This window comes from Carcharhinus amblyrhynchos, unplaced genomic scaffold (assembly GCF_965287045.1).
Source record: "Carcharhinus amblyrhynchos unplaced genomic scaffold, sCarAmb.v2.hapA scaffold_38, whole genome shotgun sequence".
Classification (NCBI taxonomy): domain Eukaryota; kingdom Metazoa; phylum Chordata; class Chondrichthyes; order Carcharhiniformes; family Carcharhinidae; genus Carcharhinus; species Carcharhinus amblyrhynchos.
The window spans coordinates 10,203,499-10,229,390 of NW_027649779.1; the positions used below are offsets into that span (position 1 = coordinate 10,203,499).

General features: G+C 46.9%; 2 protein-coding genes across 2 annotated transcripts in view; both read left to right on the top strand.

Annotated features, from left to right (window-relative positions):
* The window catches only part of LOC145362572 (uncharacterized), a 65,449-nt gene that overhangs the window by 11,191 nt on the left and 28,366 nt on the right, over positions 1–25,892 (top strand). The window lies entirely within an intron of this gene.
* On the top strand, positions 355–1,749 carry LOC145362519 (uncharacterized). Its single transcript, XM_080218539.1, has one exon. It carries the CDS (start codon positions 826–828, stop codon positions 1,747–1,749), a length of 924 nt encoding a protein of 307 aa, XP_080074665.1. The 5' UTR covers positions 355–825.

Genomic DNA, 25,892 nt, shown 5'->3' on the forward strand with positions numbered 1-25,892 from the left:
TGCAGTGTTTTGGACCAAAGGGTTTTAAACAGCTTCCTTCACTCCCAAGCTGCAGCTGATGTTTGCAGCCTTCAGGGCCATGCACACATCAGTGTGAGAGGTTGTAGTCCCTGTAATAGTTAATTATAATTGCCTTTTAGTGTCTAAAGATGTGCAGGTTAGGTTAATATCAGGCACTCACCTGATGAAGGAGCAATGCTCCGAATACTCATGCTACCCAATAAACCTGTTGGACTTTAACCTGGTTCTGTGAGACTTCTCACTGTGCCGACTCCAGTCCAATACCGGCACCTCCACATCAAGGTTAATATTAGGATGGGGTGATGGGCATAGGGCCTGGATAGGATTGTTGTTGGTGCAGGCTTGATAGATCGAATGTCCTCCTGCTGCACTGTCGGGATTCTATGATTTAAACTCGAATTATCTGTTCTGAATTTCCATCACTATACAAACTTCTGTCTACAGTGTCTTAGAAGAGGAAGTTTTTTCAAATGGGAAACTCAAACAATACATTTCAGAACGATCTAACAAAATTATTCCGCTCATCAGCACCTGATATAGATTTTTAAACGTGGAAGGAGAAATATTTTTCTCTTCTGTCTCCGGGAAAAGATTTTAAACATCAGTGTGAATGGAAAAGCATCGAGACACACACACACACTCGAGTGAGAGTGTTCCAGTGAACTGACTGTGGAAAGAGCTTTAACCGGTTACATAGCCTGAAAAAAACATCACAGCATTCACAACACGGAGAAACTGGACGTGTGTTCTGTGTTTGAATAAGGCTTCAACTGATCATCCAACCTGGAGAGGCACAAGGACACCATGGAGAAACTGTGGAAATGTGAAGACTGTGGGAAGGAATTCAGTTTTCCATCCCAGCTTAAAAACCATCGGCGCAGTCACACTGGGGAGAGACGGTTCACCTGCACCGTGTGTGGGAAGGGATTCATTCAGTCATCCCACCTGCTGTCACACCAGCAAGTTCATCTTGATGCGAGGCTGTTTGACCACTCAGACTGTGATAATAACTCTAAAAGCTCCAAGGACCAGATCACACAACAGGGTGTTCACACCCAGAGACAGTTCAGCTGCCCGCACTGTGGGAAGGCGTTCATACGATCACAGAACCTCATCGAACATGAACGCAGTCACACTGGGGAGAGGCCATTCACCTGCTCTCTGTGCGGGAAGGGGTTCACACGATTATCCTACCTCACTACACACCGACTGGTTCACACGGATAACAGACCTTTCAAATGTACTGAGTGTGAGAAGAGTTATAAAACCACGAGTGAATTGTTGATACACCGGCGAGTTCACACTGGAGAGAGGCCATTCACCTGCGCCGTGTGTGGAAAGGGATTCTCACGATCGTCCCACCTCAGTAAACACCAACTGGTTCACACGGATAAACGACTTTTCAAATGCTCCGGGTGTGAGAAGACTTACAGAACCACGACTGACCTGCTGACACACCAGCGAGTTCACAACGGGGAGAGGCCTTTCAGATGCACAGTGTGCGGGAAGGGATTCACTCTGTCGTCCAGCCTCCAGAAACACCAGCGAGTTCACACTGGGGAGAGGTCGTTCACCTGCTCCACGTGTGGAAAAGGATTCATTCATTCAGCCAATCTTCTGACACACCAGCGAGTTCACACTGGGGAGAGGCCATTCCTTTGCTCTGACTGTGGGAAGACGTTCATCCACTCATCCCACCTTTTGAGACACCAAAAAGTTCACAAATGATGGAAGGATTTGGATTCTGCTGTTACTTTTAAAAATTCATGTTACTGGGTGTGAGGGTAACTGTCTGGACTGAGCATTTCTCACCCATCCCTAGTTGCCCTCCATTTCAGAGGCCGTCTAAGAGTCAGCCACATTGCTATGTCTCTGGAGTCACATGTAGGCCAGACCAACTAAGGACTACAGATTTCCTTCCCTAAAGGACATTAGTGAACCCGATGGGTTTTAACAACAATTAACAATGGTTTCATGGTCATCATTAGGCTTTTAATTCCAGTTTAATCATATCCAAATCTGAAACATGTTCAACTCGAGAACTGGAGTTTTTTCAGGCTGATCTCCAGAACATGTTGCAGTTTATTATCTGATAAGTGTTAAATGAACTAATATTGTTTCAGACACACAGTTAAGTCCTTCATTTCTTCAGGATAAGAGATTAATTCTTCTCCTGTTACCGACTGCTCCATGTGTGAGGGTTTTTTCTTCTCTCCTTTCTAACTGTCTAGATCATTTCAGTTTTCGGACCTTCCGCCATTCTCTTGGGCCCTTACCTTCCAGAGCGTCTCTGCTAGCCTGAGGTGTGTAAGGAATGTGCCGCAGCCACTCCCTTCCATGGTTCACAGCTCCTAGACAAGGAATAGAAACTCCTTATATGACTCTGTTTACAGTCAGGAAAAGCGATGGTGAATGCTGGAAATGTGCTGTCAGATCAGAGATGGGTGTAAAACTGGGATCTGTTCCTGACTGAGAGTGAAATTCCTGGTTTAACTTTACAGTCTGAAAATAGAACGAAGAATTAAAATGTTTGTGCGACATTCCTGAATCTATCAATGTATGGTAATGGTAACATCAAGTTACATATCTATCTGGAACCTTTAACAATCTCCCATTGACTTCGATGTGATAGAAGCTGACTTAAAATCTGTCAGCGTTTGAAACATATTTATTAAAGATTGGAGTATTTCTTACACTTGGATCTCTCTCTGTTCGGTCCACTTGAAGCGTTCGATAACAACTTTTTTCCTGTGAATATCCAGCTGCAGTATTGATGTGCTTCTGTGGGCTTCCTCCGGGTACTCCAGTTTCCTCCCACATTCTGAAAGACATGCTGGTTAAATGCATTGACCCGAACAGGCACTGGACTAGGGGAATTTCACAGGGCCTTCATTGCAGTGTTTAATGTAAGTCTTGCCTATGACTAATAAATAACCTTCTAACTTTGTTCATCTTGTTGATTCTAAATATTGAATCTTCTGGTTTTAGACACCAGATCATCAAATTGCCAACAACAGATTATCTTTTACTGACTTTCCTAACTGTGCTGCAATAAGAAGAGAGGATGTCCAGGGTGCGTAGAGTCTTTAATTGTGCTTGTTGCTCTTCTGAGGCAGCGGTGAGTGTAGACAGAGTCAATGGAGGGGAGGCTGGGTTGCGTGATAGATTGAGCAACATTCCCCAATGTTTCTTTGGTCTTGGGCAGAGCAGAAACCTTCAATAGATTTGGAAAGATTGCTTTCTATTGTGCACCAGTAAAAATTGATAAGAATCCTAGCATGTTCGATCAGAGCTGGGGAGAAGAGAGTTCTGAATCCACTCTACAATCTCTGTTCGGATAACTAGCTAGTTTGGGGGGGGATTAGCAGGGTAAATATCTGGGGTTGCAGGAATAAGGTGGGATTGTTGTCGGTGCGGGCTCAATGGGCCGAATGACCTCCTTCTGTACTGTCGGGAGCCTATAATTCAATGAGGCACACGAGATTGTCCTCTTGGAGTATGAGCCCCCTGACTGAGGGAATGATCACCTACCTAATCAGGGTGCACCACATATATTGTATATATCATATATCAAGGTTACTGACACTCCTGATTCTGATCTTGTAACTGAAGCAATCTTCGGAGTGGAACTGAGTTTGTAAATAAAGGAAATCTGTTGAAGAGACACTGGTCTCTGAGGAGTTATTTCATGTACCATGTTCTGTTCAAACTCATCCACGAGCTTTTGAGACACATTGTTACAGACAGGGATGCTTTGTGACAACAAAGCTAAAGATAGTACATTTATTCATTAAGAGAACTGTCTCACCAGGAGAGTTTAGGCAAATCCTGATCCAACAACCTGCTGTGAAAACTCAGCTCACGGTTGACAGCTGTGACAAATTCCACCCCAGGAGCCGAGATAGAATTCTAAAACAATCAAAATAAAACAAACCATAACAGTCTAAAAGAGAAAGTGAATTTGCCCCGTTGTGAATGGCTCCTGTATAAAATTCCCAGATCCCGATCTTAACCAAAAATGGATCATTTCTTCCAACGGCCGTACTCAGTCAGTTTAGCAAGGTTTGGTGAAATCTACCCGTTAGTCTGTGAGATAAATTATTTACAGCAGAATCATAGGGGGAAATATTATCTCTGCCTGTCCTCAGTGGCAGAGGTACAGTCCAGATGTTACTTCCAGGTCAGCATTATTCCATGAGATTCTGTGAATGTCTGTCTAAGTTGTACATGTTTATTGATGTCTTTTCTTTTAATCCACAGGCAATTCGGTCCGCCTTGTTGTCCAACAAGGGGCATACACACAGTGGCTCGTGCGAGGGCTGCTCTTGGATGTTGCTTCGAGAGTTGCCTAGTGCTTCACATCGTTAGTGTACACTTAAACTGACGGGCAACACGACAGCTCAGTGACTATCACTGTTTGCTGTGCAGACACATGGATTTGGGCCGGTGTCTGTGGGAGTTTGCACATTCTCCCCATGCTTGCTTGGGTTTTCTCCGGGTGCTCCGGTTTCCTCCCACACCCCAAAGATGTGCTCTTAGGCTGATTGGTGTAACAAATTGTCCCTAAATTAGTCTCCCCTCAATCTGGTTATGGTTCCGTTATTGTGGAGTCCAATAGGCGTGGACAAAGGTCGTAGGGAGAGGAGGGCACTCTCAATGTTAAAATGGCGGCGTGGGCTCGGTTGAAGGGCCTGTTTCCTGAGCTGTGTTGTTCTTTGTTCTATTACAGAGGGAGAAGGGGGCTGGATTCACAGCTCAGCAAGTCAAGGTATCCCCTTTAAATGGTCAGGTCCCACAATGAAGGGAAGCAGCCTCGGTTCACACTGGAAGTTCCTGTCCTCCCGCACTCAGCTGGCTCGAGCTGACTCCTGGCCCTCTGGGCAATCTGTCCATAAGGATAGGAGCCTGTTGATTCATAAGGAAGCTTGCATTTATATAGTGCCTTCCGCCTTTTGGGATACTGCGGTCAACGCTTTCTGAAGATTGCAGCCAATTTGCGCACAGCAAGCTCCCACAGAAGGTAACGTGATGATGACCAGATCACCCGGTCTCACTCATTAATTGTGGGATAAATATCAGGCCCCGGGACACCCCGGGGTCACACCTGTCCTCTTCCGGCTGTTGCTGTTGGATCTTTTATGTCTACCTGAGGTGGAAACAGGGCTCTCGGGTTAGTCTCTCACTCGAGACATGGTCGCTCTGCCTGTCCGGCTCTCCCTTAGTACCGGGAATGGTTTGGAAATTCAACTCCCCCCCGCACCGACCTCCTGACTCAGGGGCACGAGAGATACCAACTGTCTTGTTGTGCTGTTCAGAATCAGCGAGCTGGTAATCCAGAATGGCAAGACAGAGGGAGGCCATTCGGCCCGTTTTGTCTGTGCTAGCCCTCTGCAATGAAAATTCACACAGTGCCCATTTCCCGCACGTCTGGTCAATTTTTCCTCTTCAAAAAAAAGATCCAATTCTCTATTGAGAACGGTGACTGAATCTGCCTCCAGCACATCTCCTTTGCCCAGACTCGAAACATTCACAGCTTTCCCCACAGTGTCGGGCCCTATAAAGAGCTCCTATTGGAGTAGGTTAGGACTGGAAAGCAGGGGAGGTCAGATTCAACTCGTTTTGAACCAGGGTTAGACTGCACTGGGAGCACTGCCAACATCAGTGATCCCCAAGGAAGAACAGCAGCCCACTGGAAGCCAAATTGGGAGACTGGCCAGTCCAGCAGAAAGAAACACTCCAACTGTCAAGATAAACATAGAATCATAGAACCCTACAGTGCAGAAAGAGGCCCTTCAGCCCATCAAGTCTGCATCGAACACAATCCCACCCAGGCCCTACCCCCATATCTCTACATATTATACCCACTAATCCCTCTAACCTACACACCCCTGGATACTAAGGGGCAATTTCTTAGCATAGCCAATCAACCTAACCCACACATCTTTGGACTGTGGTAGGAAACCGGACAAACCCGAAAGCTTGTGAGTTTACTATCAAATAAACCAGTTGGACTTCAACCTGGTGTTGTCAGACTTTCTACTGTGTTTACCCCAGTCCAACGCCGGCATCTCCACATCATGCTCTGAAGTGGATCAGTTCCATACTTTATTAAGTACGAGAGTCAGCGTGCCATGTTGCAGATTTATAAAACTTTGTTTGGGCCGCACTTAGAATATTGCGTTCAATTCTGGTCGCCACATTCCAGAAAGGATGCAGAGGCTTTGATGAGGGTGCAGAAGAGGTTTCCCAGGATGCTGCCTGGATTGGAGAGTGGGAGCGACTGACAAACGAGGGTTGTTTTCTCGATAGTGGTGGAGGGTGAGGGGAGACCTGATAGCAGTCTATAAAATGAGGGACATAGAATCTTTTCCCCCAGAGTTGATATGTTTAATACTAGGGAGCACGAACTTAAGGTGAGACGGGGAAAGTTCATGTGAGAGGTAAATGTTTTTTACACAGAGAGAGGTAGGTGTGTGGAACACTCTGCCAGGGATGGTGGTGGAGGCAGATACGATAGGGGCATTTAAGGGAGTTTTAAATAAGCTCATGAATGTGCGAGGAATAGAGGAATACGGATCAAGGGCAGGCAGAAAGGAATTGTTTAATTTGGCGTCATGTTCGACACAACATCGTGGGCTAAAGGGTCTGTTCCAGTGCTGTACTACATCCTATTAGTGATCTCCATCTAGAAAAAGGAAATAGAGGCACTGGAGAAGGGGCAAGAAAGATTGACAAGAATAATCCCAGAACTGTAATCACTTGTGAACTCACTTTCACCGAGTTTGCTGACTGAGTGAATCCCTTCCCAGTCAGAGCAGGTGACCAGCCTCTGCCCGGTGTGAACTCACTGGTGGGACATTAGTTCCCGAGAGGTTTGGAAACCAGGCCCAGATTTAAAGAATCTCTCCTGGGTGTGATGGTGGTGTGTCTGGGCAGGCTGGATAACCGGGTAAATCCTTTCACACACACCGAGCAGGTGAATGGTTTCTCCCCGGTGTGAACTCACTGGTGTTTCAGCAGTGTTGATGATATTCTAAACCTCCTTGAACAGAGAGAGCAGCTGAATGGCCTCTACTGCAGCAGGCGACGGTGCAGAGGGACCTGGGGGTCCTTGTGCATGAGTCGCAAAAACCCAGCTTGCAGGTGCAGCAGGTGGTCAGGAAGGCGAATGGGATGCTGGCCTTCATAGCGAGGGGGATTGAATATAAAAGTAGGGAGGTCTTGCTGCAGCTGTATAGGGCATTGGTGAGGCCGCAGCTGGAGTACTGTGTGCAGTTTTGGTCGCCGCACTTATGCAAGGATATTTTGGCCTTGGAGGAAGTGCAGAGGAGGTTTACTAGGCTGATACCGGAGTTGAGGGGGTTGAGCTATGAGGAGAGGCTGAATAAACTAGGCTTGTACTCGTTAGAGTTTAGAAGAATGAGGGGAGATCTCATTGAGACGTATAAGATGATGAATGGGATGGATAGGATAGAGGTGGAGAGACTCTTCCCGCTCAGAAAGGACAGTAGGACTAGGGGGCACAGCCTCAGGATAAAGGGGGGGCGGTTTAGAACGGAGTTGAGGAGGAACTTCTTCACTCAAAGGGTGGTGAATCTCTGGAATTCTCTGCCCGTTGAAGTGGTGGAGGCTGCCTCGCTAAATATTTTTAAGACGCGGGTTGATGGGTTTTTGATAAGAGAGGGGATTAAGGGTTATGGGGAGAGGGCGGGAATGTGGAACTGAGCCACGACAGATCAGCCATGATCTTATTGAATGGCGGGGCAGGCTCGAAGGGCTAGATGGCCTACTCCTGCTCCTATTTCTTATGTTCTTATGAATGTGCTCGGGGATCATCAGCTCCTCAGAGCTTCTGAAACCGGCCTCTCAGGCAGAGCATTTAAAGGGGCTCTCCTCGGAGTGAGTGGCTCTGTGTCTCAGCAGGCTGGATGAGTGAGTGAATCCCTTCCCACACACACAGCAGGTGAATGGTCTGTCCTCAGTGTGAGTGCGCTGGTGTACCCGCAGGTTGGATGATGTTTTAAATCTCTTTGAGCAGTGAGAGCAGCGGAACGGTCTTTCCTCAGTGTGAACACGCTGGTGGATCATCAGTTCCTGAGAGCTTTTGAATCCACTCCCACAGTCAGAGCATTTAAAGGGTCTCTCGTTGGTGTGAGTGAGACTGTGTGTGCGCAGGTTTGATGAATGAGTGAATCCCTTCCCACACACCGAGCAGGTGAACGGCCTTTCCCTGGTGTGAACTCGCTGGTGTGTCTGCAGGTTGGATGACGTTTTAAACCTCTTTGTGCAGTGAGGGCAGCCGAATGGCCTCTCCTCAGTCTGAATACACTGGTGGGACACCAGCTCTCCAGAACGTTCAAAGCTTCCCCCACAGCCAGAGCATTTACAGGGTCTCTCCTGGGTGTGAGAGAGATTGTGTTTCAGCAAGCTGGACAACTGAGTGAATCCCCTCTCACACACAGAGCAGGTGAAGGGTCTCTCCCCGGTGTGAACTCGCTGGTGTGTCTGCAGGTTGGACGATGTTCTGAATCTCTTGGCGCAGTGAGAGCAGCCGAACGGTCTCTCCTCAGTGTGAGTGCGCTGGTGGGACACCAGCTCTCCAGAGCTTTTGAAACCACTCCCACAGTCAGAACATTTAAAGGGTCTCTCATTGGTGTGAGTGAAATTGTGTCTGAGCAGGTGGGATGGATGAGTGAATCCCTTCCCACACACCGAGCAGGTGAACGGCCTCTCCCCGGTGTGAACTCGCTGGTGTCTCTGCAGGTTGTACAATGTTCTAAACCTCTTTGCGCAGTGAGAGCAGCTGAAGGGTCTGTCCTCAGTGTGAACGCGCCGGTGAGACATCAGATACCGAGAGCTTTTGAAACCCTTCCCACAGTCAGAGCATTTAAAGGGTCTCTCCTGGGTGTGAGTGAGATTGTGTTTCTGCAGTCCGGGTAACTGAGTGAATCCCTTCCCACACACAGAGCAGGTGAATGGCCTCTCCCCGCTGTGACTGCGTTGATGAATTTCCAGCTCAGATGGGATTTTGTATCTCTTCCCACACTCCCCACATTCCCACGGTTTCTCCATGGTGCGGGTGTGACTCTCCAGGTTAAACAATCAGTTAAATCTCACACAGAACACGGGTACACTCTCTCCCCGCTGTGAACGCTGCGATGTATTTTCAGGCTGTGTAACTGGTTAAAGCTCTTTCCACACTCAGTGCAATGGAACACTCTCTCTCGGGTTTGTGTGTATCTCAGTGCATTTCTAGTCAGTGATATTTACAATCTTTTGAGGCCAAACAAGCATTTCTCCTGCTCGACTCAAAGGCCGATGATATTCAGGTCCCAGGAAATTGAGTCACTCTGTCAGATTTAGCTGTGACATTGGCGATTTCTGTCTGATTTCTCCTTGTCTGATATCCTGTAAGTCAATTTAGCAAAAAAAAATCGCAATTCAGAATACGATCGAAATTCAAATCTACATTTCTCATTTCTATGGAGCATTCATTAAAGACACAATCATGGAACATTAAACTCGCCTCACAGGGCCTCCCGTATCAGCACACAGGGAGCTGCTTTGTGAGACTGACAGCAGTACAGACAAGTCAGGGATAAGGGGGTCTTCAGAAGTGGGATTCACTGTGAAAGCTCAGGGACAGTTGATAAGATGTAGCAATTCTATGATCCTGATGAACGTTCTTTCCACTTTCATTCCCCAAAAGCTATAAATCTCCATCCCACACATTCTCCCTCCATTCTCACTCTGCTGTATCTAATATTCACCCTCCCAATTCTCCTGAAGGTGCTGATGGACAGATCCATGCTCACTGCTTCCTGTCCTGGACACACACATCATAACAAACAGGAGCTGCAGTCAGCATTCAGCCCATCGAGTCTGCTCAAACATTCATTGGGATTATTGGTTGATCTACCTCTGCATTACTTTCCCCACACTGTCCCCCATATCCATCGATATCTTCAATATCTAGAAACCTATCAATCCCTCTCTTCAAAATTTTTGATGACAGAAGCTCGGTCGTCCTCTGGGATAGAGAATCCAGAAAAAATCACCACATCCTTGAGTGAAGAAATCCTTCCTCATCTGAGCTTTCTCTCCATTTTCCAGTCTGTTCCCAAAATGTATTGACTACCTTGTTATTCTAACTCATCCTTGAATATATTCAATCCTCCCACTGGTCCCCATGGAAGAGAAATCTTGATACTAACAATTCTCTGAGGGAAGAGATTGTTGGAAATATACAATATAGCTGTAGTCCAAAATTACACAACCAGATATAATAAATGTATTTTATTACAGAACTATAAATAATACATCTAATCTGTACCATATAACAACAGGGGAGCTGATAGCCTCGTGATATTATCGCTAGACTATTAATTCAGAAACTTAGCTAATGTTCTGGGGACCCAGGTTTGAATCCTGCCATGGCAGATCGTGGAATTTGAATTTTAAAACAAAATCTAGAATTAAGAATCTACTTTTGACCATGAAACCATTGTTGATTGACCAGAAAAACCCATTTGGTTCATTAATGTTGTTTAGGGAAGGAAATCTGCCATCCTTACCCAATCTGGGCTACATGTGACTCCAAAGGCACAGCAATGTGGTTGACTGTCAACCGGCTTCTGAAATGGCCTCGCAAGCCATTCAGTTCAAGGGCAAATGGGGATGGGTGATAAATACTGGCCAAAGTCTGCAGCACCCATATCCATGGATGAAGGAACATCAGACACATCTCTGTCCAAATTAGTTTACTGCCCCCTTTAATATATTTCAGAAATGAGATGGGCACATGAAGGAAATTATCTTGCAGAGGAAAGGGAATATTGAAAGGGAATGGGGCTGACTGGATTGTTCCACAGAGAGTTGGCATGGATTTGAGTTACTGAATGGACTCCTTCTGTGCTGTAATGATTCGATGAGTGAAAATATGTAACACAGCTTCAGTGCTACATTACAAGACGAGGAATAATAAATGTACTTTGTGACAGAACCATAAATAATATACCAAATCTACGATATTACAACACTAGGGATATCTCTGTCCTATATTAATTTTTTATTCTTATTAAATGTCAGCCATCTCCTGGGGAAAACCAGTCCTTTAACTGTGGTCATTAGGAAAGGGATCTTTTATCCAGATGAATCAATGTGTCAGGCTGAGGGAGTAAAGGATATCAATGCCTTTAAGAGAGAGAGAGACCTGGGCCAACCTTTCCAGAATCTGCTCCCTCCCTGGATTCACTTCCTTACCCTTCAGTTGCTGCAGGTCCCCAATTTCCCCCAGAATGAGAAGAGAAATGGAAAGGGGGAGAAAAGAAAGTGTTTTACTCACAGATGTTGTAGACAGGATGAAGTTTGAGTCAGTCTGAAGCTCAGTCTCCATTCAGAGAGAGAACAGCAGCACCTTTCCTGGGCAGGAATGAGCTCATTGTCCAACTTCCGCATTCAGACAATGGGGAGGCTCTGATTGGCTGGAGGACCAGAGAACTTCCGATCCTCTAACTCGTCCCATTGGTCAAAACCTCAGCATGAAGGTCAGAGGGTGGGCTTTCCCCTGCACATGCGCATCTTCCCCCTCTCCCTTGGACATGCGCTGTCCCGGGCCGTGGGGGAGATCACCGAGCGGCTTCTCGCTCTGGCCGGAGCCGCCAGCCGCTTGTCTGGAGACCTTGGCTCGAGGAGGGGGAGGGGAACAATGGGTGGGGGCGGGACTCCCGGGATGGGGTGGGGAACAATGGGTGGGGGCGGGGCTCGGGGAGGGGAACAATGGGTGGGGGCGGGGCTCCCGGGAGGGGAACACTGGGTGGGGACGGGGCTCCCGGGATGCGGTGGGGAACAATGGGTGGGGGTGGGGCTCCCGGGACGGGGTGGGGAACAATGGGTGGGGGCGGGACTCCCGGGAGGGGGAGGGGAACAATGGGTGGGGGCGGGGCTCCCGGGACGGGGTGGGGAACAATGGGTGGGGGCGGGACTCCCGGGAGGGGGAGGGGAACAATGCGTGGGGGCGGGGCTCCGCGCGCTCGGGCCTGCGCACTGGAACCCCAAAACGTCACCGCAGAGCAGAGTGATTCCTATTGGCTGATTCAGGCAGGGTTCCATTGTGACCTCACAATGCGGAAGTTGGTCAATGAGCTTCAGAGTGAAACTTCCTCCTCTGGGCAACATCTGGGAGGAAATCAATGTCTCCCCCTTTCCATTTCTCATTCTGGGGGAAATTGGGGACTTGCAGCAACTGAAGGGTAAGGGAGTGAATCCAGTCTGTATATTCCACACATTTTTAATCCACTCAGACAAACATGGATCTGTCTGGCAGCCTGCATGGAGATTTTCAGCTCTCTGTGTGTCCAGGACAGGAAGCAGTGAGCATGGATCTGTCAATCAGACTCAATCAGCACCTTCAGGAGAATTGGGAGGGTGAATATGAGATACAGCAGAATGAGAATGGAGGGAGAGTGTATGGGATAGAGATTCACAGATTTTAGGGAATGAGAGAGGAAAGAATGTTCCATAGAAACTGGAATTGTCTGTTCTGAATTTCTATCCTGTGCTGACACTGATGACTTGTGTCAATTTGTTTTACAGGATATTGAAAGAGGAATCACAGGCTGAAATCACAAACATCACATCTAGTTCTGGCAGAAGCATATTCTGTGGGACCTGAATATCATCAGCCATTGAATCTGGAAGGAGAAATTGTTGCCCGGTTTGTCGATTTGAAAAGATTTCAAACGTCAGTGTGACTGGAAAAGCAACAACACGCTGCCAAATTCAAGTGAGAGTGTTCCCGTGCACTGACTGAAGAGCTTTAACCAGTTACACAGCCTGAATAAATATCACACCATTCACAGCAGGGCGAGACTGTACAAGTGTTCTGTGTGTGGGTGAGGCTTCACCTGATTGTCCACACAAGAGAGAGGCAGGGATACCTGCACCATGGAGAAACCATGGAAATGTGGGGACTGTGGGAAGAGATACAGATTCCCATCTCTGCTGGATGCTCATCGGCGCAGCCACACTGGGGAGAGGCCATTCATCTGCTCTCAGTGTGGAGAGGGATTCATTCGTTTTTCCCACCTGCGGACACACCAGCGAGTTCACACTGGGGAGAAACCATTCACCTGCTCTCAGTGTGGGAAGGGATTCACTTGGTCATCCAGCCTGCAGAGACACCAGCGCGTTCACACTGGGGAGAGGCCCTTCACCTGCTCTCAGTGTGGGAAGGGATTCAACCAGTTATCCAATCTGCGGACACATCAGCGAGTTCACACTGGGGAGAGGCCATTCACCTGCTCTCAGTGTGGGAAGAGATTCACTCGGTTATCTGACCTGCAGATACATCAGCGAGTTCACACTGGGGAGAGGCCATTCATCTGCTCTGAGTGTGGAAAGGGATTTGCTGTGTCCTCTGCCTTCCAGAAACACCAGCGAATTCACACTGGGGAGAGGCCATTCACCTGCTCTCAGTGTGAGAAGGGATTCAACCAGTTATCTGACCTGCAAACACACCAGCACATTCACACTGGGGAGAGGCCATTCACCTGCTCTCAGTGTGGGAAGGGATTCACTCAGCGATCCTACCTGCGGACACACCAGCGAGTTCACACTGGGGAGAGACCGTTTACCTGCTCTCAGTGTGGGAAGGGTTTCAGTCAGTTATCCAACCTGCAGAGACACCAGCGAGTTCACATGGGGAGAGGCTGTTTACCTGCTCTCAGTGTGGGAAGGAATTCACTCAGTTATCCCACCTGCTGAGACATCAGTGAGGTTACACTGGGGAGAAACCTGCTCAGTGTATAAAAAGGGTTCAGTATTTCATCACAGCTGCTGAGGCACCAACAAGATCACAGGGGTTTGGATTCAGCTGTTATTGTTTCTGCTCTCAGTTACATCCAGGACTGCATTTTGTTCATTCTCACAGTTAGTCAATGGGGAGGGTCAGAGGGTTTCTTTCTGCTCCCTGTCCAAATGTAATGCTATCCTTTATTACGAGAGAAATTGAACATAGATGTTCAGCTTTGGTTCTACAGGGCATTGCTGAGGCTGCATCTCGAATACTGGCTGCAGTTTTGTTAAGAAATGATACAAATGCGTTGAAAGTGGTTCAGAGAAGGTTTAATAGATTGTTTCCCAATTCTTAACCCTCACAGGATAAATTTTGTCCAATTTTTCCGTGTATTCACCTCTGACAAAGAATCACCCTGACTCAAAATGCTGTCTCTATTCCCGCTCTATAGATGCTGTCAGACTTGCTGAGATTATCCAGCATTTTCTGTTTCAGTTTCAGGTTCCAGCAAAGAACAAAGAACAACACAGCCTGGGAAACAGGCCCTTCGGTCCATCGAGCCCACGCCGCCCATTTCTACATTGTGAGTCCCCTCTTCCACCCATGACCCTTGTCTGCGCTTATGGCACTCCAGATTGGAAACCAGATTGAGGGGAGACTAATTTAGGGATTTGTTACACCAATCAGCCTAAGAGCACATCTTTGGGGTGTGGGAGGAAACTGGAGCACCCGGAGAAAACCCACGCAAGCACGGGGAGAATGTGCAAACTCCCACAGACACTGGCCCAAATCCATGTGTCTGCACAGCAAACAGTGATAGTCACTGAGCTGTCATGTTGCCCGTCAGTTGGTCCAGTTTAAGCACACACTAACGACGTGAAGCAATAGGCGACTCTCAAAGCAACATCCAAGAGCAGCCCACGCACGACCCACCGTGTGTATGCCCCTTGGTGGACAACAAGGCAGACCGAATCACGTAAACCCACGCAAGTACAGGGAGAATGTGCAAACTCCCACAGACACTGGCCCAAATCCATGTATCTGCACAGCAAACAGTGATAGTCACTGAGCTGTCGTGTTGCCCAGCATCTGGTCCAGTTTAAGTACACACTAATGACGTGAAGTACTAGGCTACTCTCGAAACAACCAAGAGCAGCCCTCGTACAACCCACCGCGTGTATGCCCCTTGTTGGACAACACCTGTGGATTAAAAGAGAAAAACATCAATACCATGCACATCCTTATACAAACATTCAAGGGAATCCCCAGAAGCTCAAAAGTAAAACAAGTGAGCCGGAAAATATATTGGAAGGTCCATAGGAATTAGTTGATTCCCAGGGATGTCCCAAGGCTCCTGAACCTTATTTAAAACAGTCTCCTATATCCCTCCATCTCCATCCTGCTCATGTGCCTGTCTAAGTAACTCTTAAACAAATCCAGTGTGCTTGAGTCCACCACCTTGCTTGGCAGAGTATTCCATACTCCCACAACCCTCTGTGTGAAAAACCTCCCTCTAATATCTGAATTATACCTCGCCCCTCTCACCCTAAGCAGCAGCAGAATTTTGTCTTTATACCAATTTTTGTTGGATAAGGGAATGTAAAGTATCAGCTGGAGAATGACAGTGTGGAATGCAACACAAACAGATCAGCCATGATCTCAGTAAATGGTGGGAGCGGACTCAAAGGGCCAACTTCTGCTCCAATGTCAAATGTTGGTCACAATTGTGAAACAAGACTGGAAGATTCACCTTGCTTGTGTTAAAACCATCACTGTGAAATTCAGTTCTAGGACTAAAGTTTGCCAGACTGGAGAAGGAAAACAGTGGAAATACACTCTTGGGGAGTCACCTTGTCGGAATCATTCCTGGAGAATTAACATCAACATTCCAGAGTAAAACAGAACCATTGAATGGGATATTTGAGTGCGTCAAGAGTAAAAGGGCAAAGTTTAATTTTACAGCTTGTGTTTCTACAAGAAGTGTTTATTCATTGTTGCTTCCAGTTTTGTCAGAGTAAAATTCATAAAACTTGAAGTTTTGTCTTGTGATTATTTACTCAATGGGTTTAAATTCATTTCTTTAAATTATTGATCATAGAACATAGAACATAGAACACTACAGCACAAACAGGCCCTTCGGCCCACGAGTTGCGCCGATCACATCAACACCTATCTATAACCCCGAATCCCATAAAACCCCATATACTCATCCAGAAGTCTTTTAAAAGACCCCAGCGAGTTCGCCTCCACCACCACTGACGGCAGCCGATTCCACTCACTCACCACCCTCTGAGTGAAAAACTTACCCCTAACATCACTTCTGTACTTTTCTCCCCGCACCTTAAATCTGTGTCCTCTCGTAGCGGCCATTTCAACCCGGGGAAATAGCCTCTGAGAATCCACTCTATCCATTCCTCTCAACATTTTATAAACCTCTATCAGGTCGCCTCTCAACCTTCGTCTCTCCAGGGAAAAGAGACCCAGTTCCCTCAACCTAACTTCATAAGGCATGCCTCCCAATCCAGGCTTCATCCTTGTAAATCATTTCAGAGATCCTAATAATTCATCTAAAGCCCCGAGTTTTGACTTCCCGTCTGAGCCTGGGGCACCTTTCTGTCTCTCTGTTGCTTGTCTCAATGATAGCCAGGCGATGGAGCTGAGGGCTGAATTTAGCCGAGAATAATGAGGCCTGTGCCCCAGTTGGAAAACTGCCCTGGGCGTCGCAGTAATAGAGAGACAGGAAGGTGCTGGAGAACTCAGTGGGAAACGGGCCTCCAGCCAATTGGTATTGGTCTCTCTCTTCATTTTGAATAATAGCAAAATACTAATTCTGTTTCTCCCTCCACAGTCAAACCTGCTGCAATTTTCCAATTCTTCCTGCATTTATTTTAGATCTAGCTGCAGAGGTAGGAGAAACACTGTTTACTATCCAGGATAAATGTCCTTCATCAGCTTTTGTGAATCATTTCAGTGGGAAATGTGCTCTCCCAGGCTCAAAGAGCATCAACCCACTGGAAGCAAAGTCACATAACAGGCCAGTCCAACAGAAAGAAACCCTCCAACCCTCCGTGAGTGGGGTTTACGAGGTGGCCGGGCATCGCCAAAACTTCAGCGAATACAAAGACTCACGAAAGCCATTTTCCCAATTTAAAGACGTATCTTTTATTTCACCAGCTCAGTGCAGGAAGAGATTATCGAAGAGTCCGAGGTCTCTCCAGAGGGAAAGCAGACTGACATCTCCAATAAACTTCGACCAATACAGTTTAGGATAAATCAATTATACATTTTTCTTATCAAATTCTCCCACCTATCATTAGCTTTGAATCAATCTTCAATATACTTAAATCATAATAACATGTCACGTACTTTAGACAATTGCATTATACCCTGTGACACGATGGTTATTCATTGAACCTGGATGTTACAAGAGGTTATTGCAGAAGGTCGAGGGACATGGAGTTGGGGGTAGGGTGTTAGCGTGGATAGAGGATTGGTTGTCAAATAGGAGACAGAGAGTGGGGGTCAACGGGTGCTATTCAGATTGGCGGATGGTGACTAGTGGAGTGCCCCAGGGGTCGGTGCTGGGGCCACAGCTTTTTACCATTTATATAGATGATCTGGAGGAGGGAACCGAGTGTAGGGTGTCGAAATTTGTTGATGACACCAAGATTGGGGGAACGGCAAATTGTGCGGAGGGTGTGGAGAGTCTGCAGAAGGATCTAGATAGGCTGGGCGAATGGGCCAGGAAATGGCAAATGGAATTTAATGTTGGCAAGTGTGAGGTGGTCCACTTTGGTAGGAAGAATGGTAGGAAGGACTATTACTTACGTGGCGAAAAACTGCAGCAGGCGACGGTGCAGAGGGACCTCGGGGTCCTTGTGCATGAGTCGCAAAAACCCAGCTTGCAGGTGCAGCAGGTGGTCAGGAAGGCAAATGGGATGCTGGCCTTCATAGCGAGGGGGATTGAATATAAAAGTAGGGAGGTCTTGCTGCAGCTGTATAGGGCATTGGTGAGGCTGCAGCTGGAGTACTGTGTGCAGTTTTGGGCGCCGCACTTGCGCAAGGATATTTTGGCCTTGAAGGGAGTGCAGAGGAGGTTTAGTAGGCTGATACCGGAGTTGAGGGGGTTGAGCTATGAGGAGAGGCTGAATAAACTAGGCTTGTACTCGTTGGAGTTTAGAAGAATGAGGGGAGATCTCATTGAGACGTATAAGATGATGAATGGGATGGATAGGATAGAGGTGGAGAGACTCTTCCCGCTCAAAAAAGACAGTAGGACTCGGGGGCACAGCCTCAAGATAAGAGGGAGGCGGTTTAGAATGGAGTTGAGGAGGAACTTCTTCACTCAAAGGGTGGTGAATCTCTGGAATTCTCTGCCCGTTGAAGTGGTGGAGGCTGCCTCGCTAAATATTTTTAAGAAGCGGGTTGATGGGTTCTTGATAAGAGAGGGGATTAAGGGTTATGGGGAGAGGGCGGGAATGTGGAACTGAGCAGCGACAGATCAGCCATGATCTTATTGAATGGCGGGGCAGGCTCGAAGGGCTAGATGGCCTACTCCTGCTCCTATTTCTTATGTTCTTATGTTCTTATGTTTCCTTCCCCCTGTATCAGTGACTCAACTTCCTCCACTGCTTAGCAACCTCAGATGTTCAAGTCAAAGTTCATTTCTCCACCGTTTTCTTCCACGTCACTGGTCCCATCAGACTAACGTACATTCTCGTGTCTTATCTAGATAGGGAATAACTCTGTTCGTAAACAGCCCTGAGAACCTTACTGCTCGCAATTCCCGATGAGAAGAACGTTCCGAGGTTTCATTGTTTCCTAAGAATGTGGTTCTCTCTGGAAATCCATCAGGCCTTGGGGCAACTTGCTCCTGGCTAAAGCGCACACTTTAATAATACAGTTAATACCTTTAAAATATCAAAATGAAATCATAATCACTTGTTTTAATCGCTTACTGCATTCACATGTGTGTAGTTTACAAGTCTGATTTGTGGGATCTTCAAGAGCTCATTGAAATTGTTAATACTGAATTCGAGAAAATAAAAATATTGTCAAAAATGAATTGCGACCAACTCTGACTGGAACAAAGTTTGTTATTTGGTGAATCCCTTGGTTAATAAACAATGTCAACATTTACAAAAACAGAAGCGGGTTCAGACCCCTCTGATGAAAGGTAATCTAGACTCCAAACGTTGGCTCTATTCTCTCCCCACAGACAATGTCAACATTTATTTACTCCTGGAATGTGGGTGCCACTGGCTGGTACAGCATTTATTGCCCATTGTTCTAAATAAGGATCAAGAGCCTCAGGACATTTCTGGGAATCAATAGATTCCTGTGGACCGTCCAACATATTTTATGGCTCACCTGACTTACGTTTGCCTTCATTAATCGAGGGATTGAGTTTAGGAGTCGGGAGGTAATTCTGCAACTTTATAAGACCCTTGTCAGGCCCCACTTGGAGTACTGTGCGCAGTTATGGTCACCTCACTACAGGATGTGGAAGCTATTGAAAGGGTGCAGAGGAGATTTACAAGGATGTTGCCTGGATTGGGGGGCATGCCTTATGAAGATAGGTTGAGGGAGCTAGGTCTCTTCTCCCTGGAGAGACGAAGGATGAGAGACGACCTGATGGGGGTTTATAAAATGTTGAGAGGAATAGATAGGGTGGATTCTTGGAGGCTATTTCCCAGGGCTGAAATGGTCACTACGAGAGGACACAGGTTTAAGGTGCTGGGAAGCAAGTACAGAGGAGATGTTAGGGGTAAGTTTTTCACTCAGAGGGTGGTGAGTGAATGGAATCGGCTGCCGTCGGTGGTGGTAGAGGCGAACTCGCTGGAGTCTTTTAAAAGACTTCTGGATGAGTATATGGGATCTAATGGGATTGGAAGTTACAGATAGTTCTATGGATTGGTAGGTATAGATGTGATCGGTGCAACTTGTGGGCCGAAGGGCCTGTTTGTGCTGTAGTGTTCTATGTTCTGGGGATCTTCCGTAAATATCTGTATAAGTTGTGTATGTTTATTGATGTCTTTTTTTGACATCCACAGGTGATTCTGTCCGCCTTGTTGTCCAACAAGGGGCATACACGTGGTGGGTCGTACGAGGGCTGCTCTTGGATGTTGCTTTGAGAGTTGCCTAGTGCTTCACGTTGTTAGTGTACGCTTAAACTGACGGGCAACACGACAGCTCAGTGACTATCACTGTTTGCTGTGCAGATACATGGATTTGGGCCGGTGTCTGTGGGAGTTTGTGCATTCTCCCCGTGATTGCGTGGGTTTTCTCCGGGTGCTCCGGTTTCCTCCCACACCCCAAAGATGTGCTCTTAGGCTGATTGGTGTAACAAATTGTCCCTAAATTAGCCTCCCCTCAATCTTCCCCAACAGGCGTAGACAAGGGTCATGGGTAGAGGAGGGAACTCACAATGTTAAAATGGTGGCGCAGGCTTGTTGGGCCGAAGGGCCTGTTTCCCGTGTTGTTCTTTGAAATTCTGAGTGAAATTAAGCTTTTATTGGATCCACAGTCATTGTATATTTCGTATTGTTCACTTGAGATGATTCTCCAGCGGTTTGGGGCAATGTTATGGAGCATGAATATTTGGGCGACATGGTGTCACTGTGGTGAGCACTGCTGCCTCACAGTGCCAGGGACCCAGGTTCAATTCCTGGCTTGGGTCACTGTGTAGAGTCTGCACATTCTCCCTGTGTCTGCGTGGGTTTCCTCCCACTGTCCGAAAGATGTGCTGGTGAGGGCGCATTGGTCATGCTAAATTCTCCCTCGGTGTAACCCAAACAGATGCCGGAGTGTGCTGACTGGGGGGATTTTCATTAACTTCATTGCAGTGTTAATACAAGTCTACTTTGTGACACTAATAAATAAACTCTATTAATCCGATCTATAAGTTACAGGAAAAAAAGCCAAATGATTAGCAATAAATTATTTATAAAATGTCCAGGTTTTGAAGTTAAGGGAGTCAGTTGAACTGAATACTGCAAAGATTTCGGAAGAAGCAAAAAAAGCTTGAAAATTTGCAAATAAACTATTGACTTTAAAGGATAATGATTATGAATTAAATAGAAAAAAAACAAGTTTAAAAAATAGACTGGGTCTGCACTCGTTGGAGTTTAGAAGGATGAGGAGGGATCTTATAGAGATGCATGAGATAATGAAGGGGATGGATAGGGTAGAGGTAGAGACATTCTTCCCGCTTAGAGGGGATAGCAGGACTAGAGGGCACAGCCTCAAGATAAGGGGGCGGGCAGTTTAGATCAGAGTTGAGGAGGAACTTCTTCACTCAAAGGGTGGTGAATCTCTGGAATTCTCTGCCCGTTGAAGTGGTGGAGGCTACCTCGCCAAATATATTTAAATCACGGGTAGATAGGTTTTTGATAGACAAGGGAATTAAGGGTTATGGGGAGAAAGCAGGAAAGTGGAACTGATCCACTTCAGATCAGCCATGATCTTACTGAATGGCGGGGCAGGCTCGAGGGGTTAGATGGCCTACTCCTGCTCCTATTTCTTATGTTCTTAAAAATGTTATGTTTGTACAACTTTGAAGTCTGCGTATATTTCAGTTTGTGGACGAGTCTTTGGAATGCTTCGGGTGAAGATTTGTGTAAATACAGTTCTAAAACAATGTATAAGCTTCAAATGTTAGTTTATATGAAGTCATGGAATAAAATAATATTATCTCTGAGTTTAATAGAGATACTATTTGAATAATCAGAACAAAATAATGAGAAAATGATGAAGTATTTGATCTGTATTTGTGAAAAGGGGTTGAGATTTATAAGTTTGTACTTTTTCTGAGTCCTTTTTGATCAGGTATTTATTTTGTTTATGTGCAGTGTAATATAGTATCTTAGGGCAGCATGGTGGCACAGTAGTTAGCACTGCTGCCTCATGGCACCAGGGACCCGTGGTCCATTCCCGGCTTGGGTCACTGTCTGTGTCTGCACGTTCTCCCCGTGTCTGCACAGATTTCCTCTGGGTGCTGCGGTTTCCTCCCATAGTCCGAAAGACGTGCTGGTGGGGCACCCTGGCCATGCTAAATTCTCCCTCAGTGTCCCCAAACAGGCGCTGGGCTGTGGTGACTAGGGGATTTTCACAGTAACTTCATTGCAGAGTTAATGTAAGCCAGTTTGTGACACTAATAAATAAATATACTATATATAAATAAATCAGTTGTGTAATTTAGGTAAGGGGCCATTAACTACTCCCACAAGAGACCTCATATCTTTCCTATTTCTTATCTCGACCCAAACCTGATCCTGATCTTTCAGGCTAAGATGGTCTCTCTGTACTGAACTAACGCCGTTGTTAATTAATGGGAGAGATCCCGTCACTTTCCTGCTATTCCGTTATGTCAATTACCCTTCAATATTTAGATCCCAGCCTCGGTCACCTTTCAACCAAATCTCTCTAATGTCTATCAGGACAGACATTTATCTCTACCCACGTGGACAATTCATCCTTTTTGTTATAAATGCAGAGTACATTTTCAGAGATTTAATTATCTAATAGGGAGTTCAGTGAGAAACCTCTTGGCCCAGCGAGTGGTGAGAATGTGGAACTCGCTACCACAGCGAGTGGTTGAGGTGAACAGCATGAATACACTGAAGGAGAAGCTGGATACATACATGAGGGATAAAGGAATAGAAGGATATGCTGATGGGGAGAGATGAAGAGGGGTGGGTGGAGGGTCATAAATACTGACACAGACTGATTGAGCCGACTGGCCTGGCACTGTGCTTGTAGACTCAATGGAACAGAGAGAAATGTATTTATTTTAGATCTACCTGTAGTGGTAGGGAAAACACTATTTATAATCTAGGCTAAAATAAATCTCCTTCACCAGTTTTTGTGGATTATTTCAGTGGAGATGTGCTCTCCCAGGCTCAAAGAGCAACAGCCCACTGGAAACAAAGTCCTGAGACCTGCCAGTCCAGCAGGAAGAAACCCTCCGACCCTCCCACTTCACCCACTGTCAGAATGAACGTGGTTCAGTCCTGGGTGTGATTAACAGCAAAATCCAATGCTTGTAATCACTTGTGAACTCGCTGGTGTCTCAGCAGGTGGGATGACCGTGTGAATCCCCTTCCACATTCAGTGCAGGTGAACGGCCTCTCCCCAGTGTGAAGTCGCTGGTGTGTCAGCAGGTTGGAGAATCGACTGAATCCCTTCTGACACACAAAGCAGTTAAATGGCCTCTCCCCAGTGTGAGTTCGCTGGTGTGAAATCAAGTTGGACGAATCACTGAATCCCTTGCCGCACACAGAGCAGGTGAATGGTCTCTCCCCCGTGTGAACTCGCTGGTGTGTCTGCAGGCTGGATGCCTGACTAAATCCCTTCCCGCACAGAAAGCAGGTGAATGGCCTCTCCCCAGTGTGAGTTCGCTGGTGTGAAAACAGATTGGATGAATCACTGAATCCTTTACCACACTCAAAGCAGGTGAAGGAAGCCTCCCCAGTGTGAAGTTGCTGGTGTCTCAGCAGGTTGGCAGAGTTACTGAATCCCTTCCCACACACACAGCAGGGAAACGGCCTCTCTCCGGTGTGAACTCGCTGGTGTGAATACAGGTTGGATGACTGAGCAAATCCCTTACCACACATGGAGCAGATGAATGGCCTCTCCCCAGTGTGAACTCTCTGGTGTGTCTGCAGGGTGGATGAATCGCTGAATCCCTTCTCACACATGGGGCAAGTGAATGGCTTCTCTCCATTGTGAACTCGCTGGTGTATCAGCAAGTGTGATGACTGAGTGAATCCCTTCCCACAATCAGAGCAGGTGAAGGGCCTCTCCCCTGTGTGAACTCGCTGGTGTGTCAGCAAGATCGATAACCGAGTGAACCCTTTCCCACAATCGGAGCAGGTGAATGGCCTCTCCCCAGTGTGAATGCGTCGATGAATTTCCAGCACCGATGGGGAACGGAATGACTTTTCACAGTCGCCACATTGCCATGGTTTTTCCATGATCTGAGTGTCTTTCTGTCTCTCCTGCAGTTTTCACAAAATGTGCACTGGAACACTGCCACTCCGGTTGCGTGTGCCTCAATGCTTTACTGTTCACACCAAATTGTTCACCCAATTCAAAAAGATAAACGTTTCTGGTTCCAGATTCAAAACTGATGACATTCAGCTCCCATGAATTGAATGACTGTTCGATCTTGAGATTTCTATCAGCAAATCGTCTCCTTCTAATATCCTGTAAAAAGAATTTACAAAAGTCATCACTGTCAGAACAAGATGGAAATTCAGAACAGACATTTCTAGTCCCTGTGGAACACTACAAAGGATGCCAATGTCTTTAAGAGAGAGAGAAACCTGGGCCAACCTTTCCAGTGTCTGCACCCTCCCTGGATTCACTCCCTTACCCTTCAGTTGCTGCAGGTCCCCAATTTCCCCCAGAATGAGAATAGAAATGGAAAGGGGGAGACACTGACTTCCTCCCAGATGTTGCCCAGAGGAGGGAGTCTGAACCTGAAATCTGAATCAATCCAACTTCCGCATTGTGACGTCAACAATGGAGCCTGTCTGAATCACCCAATAAGAATCAGTCTCTTCTGTGATGACGTCACAGAGTTTCAGTGCGCAAGCGCGCAGACCTGGGAGCTAAGGTTTCCAGACAAGCGGCTGGCGGCTCCGGCCAGAGCGAGAAGCCGCTCGGTGGTCTCCCCCTGCCCCCCCCGGCCCGGGACTGCGCATGTCCAAGGGCGAGGGGAGGCTGCTCATGCGCGGGTTAGCCCGCCTCCTGACCCTCGTGCTGGGGTGTTGACCAATGGGAGAAGTTGGAGGACCGGAAGGACTCTGGTCCTCCATCCAATCAGGTCTTTGTGACACTCAGATTGAGGTCCACAACAGACTGAAACCTCCTCCTGTCGCCTTCATTTGTGAGGAAAACACTTTCTTTTCTCCCTCTTTCCATTTCTTTTCTCATTCTGAGGGAAATTGGGGACTTGCAGCAACTGAAGGGAAAGGAAGTGAATCCAGGGAGGCTGCAGACTCTGGAAAGGTTGGCCCAGGTCTCTCTCTATCAGAGACATTGACATTCTTTCACTCCCTCAGTTTGACACATTTATTTGTCTGGGTAAAAGGATGATCTCTTTCCTAATGTTCACAATTAAAGAGATAGTTTCTCCAGGAGTTGGCTGACTTTTAAGGGGACAGTAAATTAAGATAGGCCAGAGATGTCTAGTCTTGTAATATGGCTGACAACACCAGGTTTTAGTCCAACCTATTTATTTGATAATAGACTCACAAGCTTTCGGGGTTAGTCCCTTCGTCAGGTGAATGGAGAGTTCTGGCCTCAGACAGAGCATATAAAGCACAGACAGTTTAGAGATTACTGATTAGAATGCAAATCCTTACACCTAACCTGCTGTTCAAGACCTGAAGTGGCTGATAATGTGAGTGGTAGGAGCACTGATCACAGGTTAAAGAGATGTGTATTGTCTCCAGACAGTACAGTAAGTGAGGTTTTGCAAACCCAGGCAAGTCACGGGGGTTACAGACAGTGCGACATGAACCCAAGATCCCTGTTGAGACCGTCCTCATGTGTGCGGAGCTTGGCTATCAGTCTCTGCTCAGCGACTCTGCACTGTCGTGTGTCGTGAAGGCCGCCTTGGAGAATGCTTACCCGAAGGTCAGAGGCTGAATGCCCGTGACCACTGAAGTGTTCGCCAACAGGAAGGGAACAGTCTTGCCTGGTGACTGTCGAGCGATGTTCATTCATCCGTTGTCGTAGCGTCTGCATGGTCTCCCCAATGTACCATGCTTCGGGACATCCTTTCTTGCAACGTATCAGGTAGACAATGTTGGCCGAGTTGCAAGAGTATTTACCACGTACCTGGTGGATGGTATTCTCACGTGTGATGATGGTATCCATGTCGATGATCCAACGCCGGCATACCCACATCTTGTAATATGGTACAGATTAGATCTGTATTTGTAATAAAATACAGTAGTTACTTCTAATCTTGTATTATTCCGCTGCAGCTACAATATGCATTTCCAGCAGAGTCATTATGACACAAAGTGTCCATTCAGTAACTTGGGCTCATGCTAACACTCTGGAG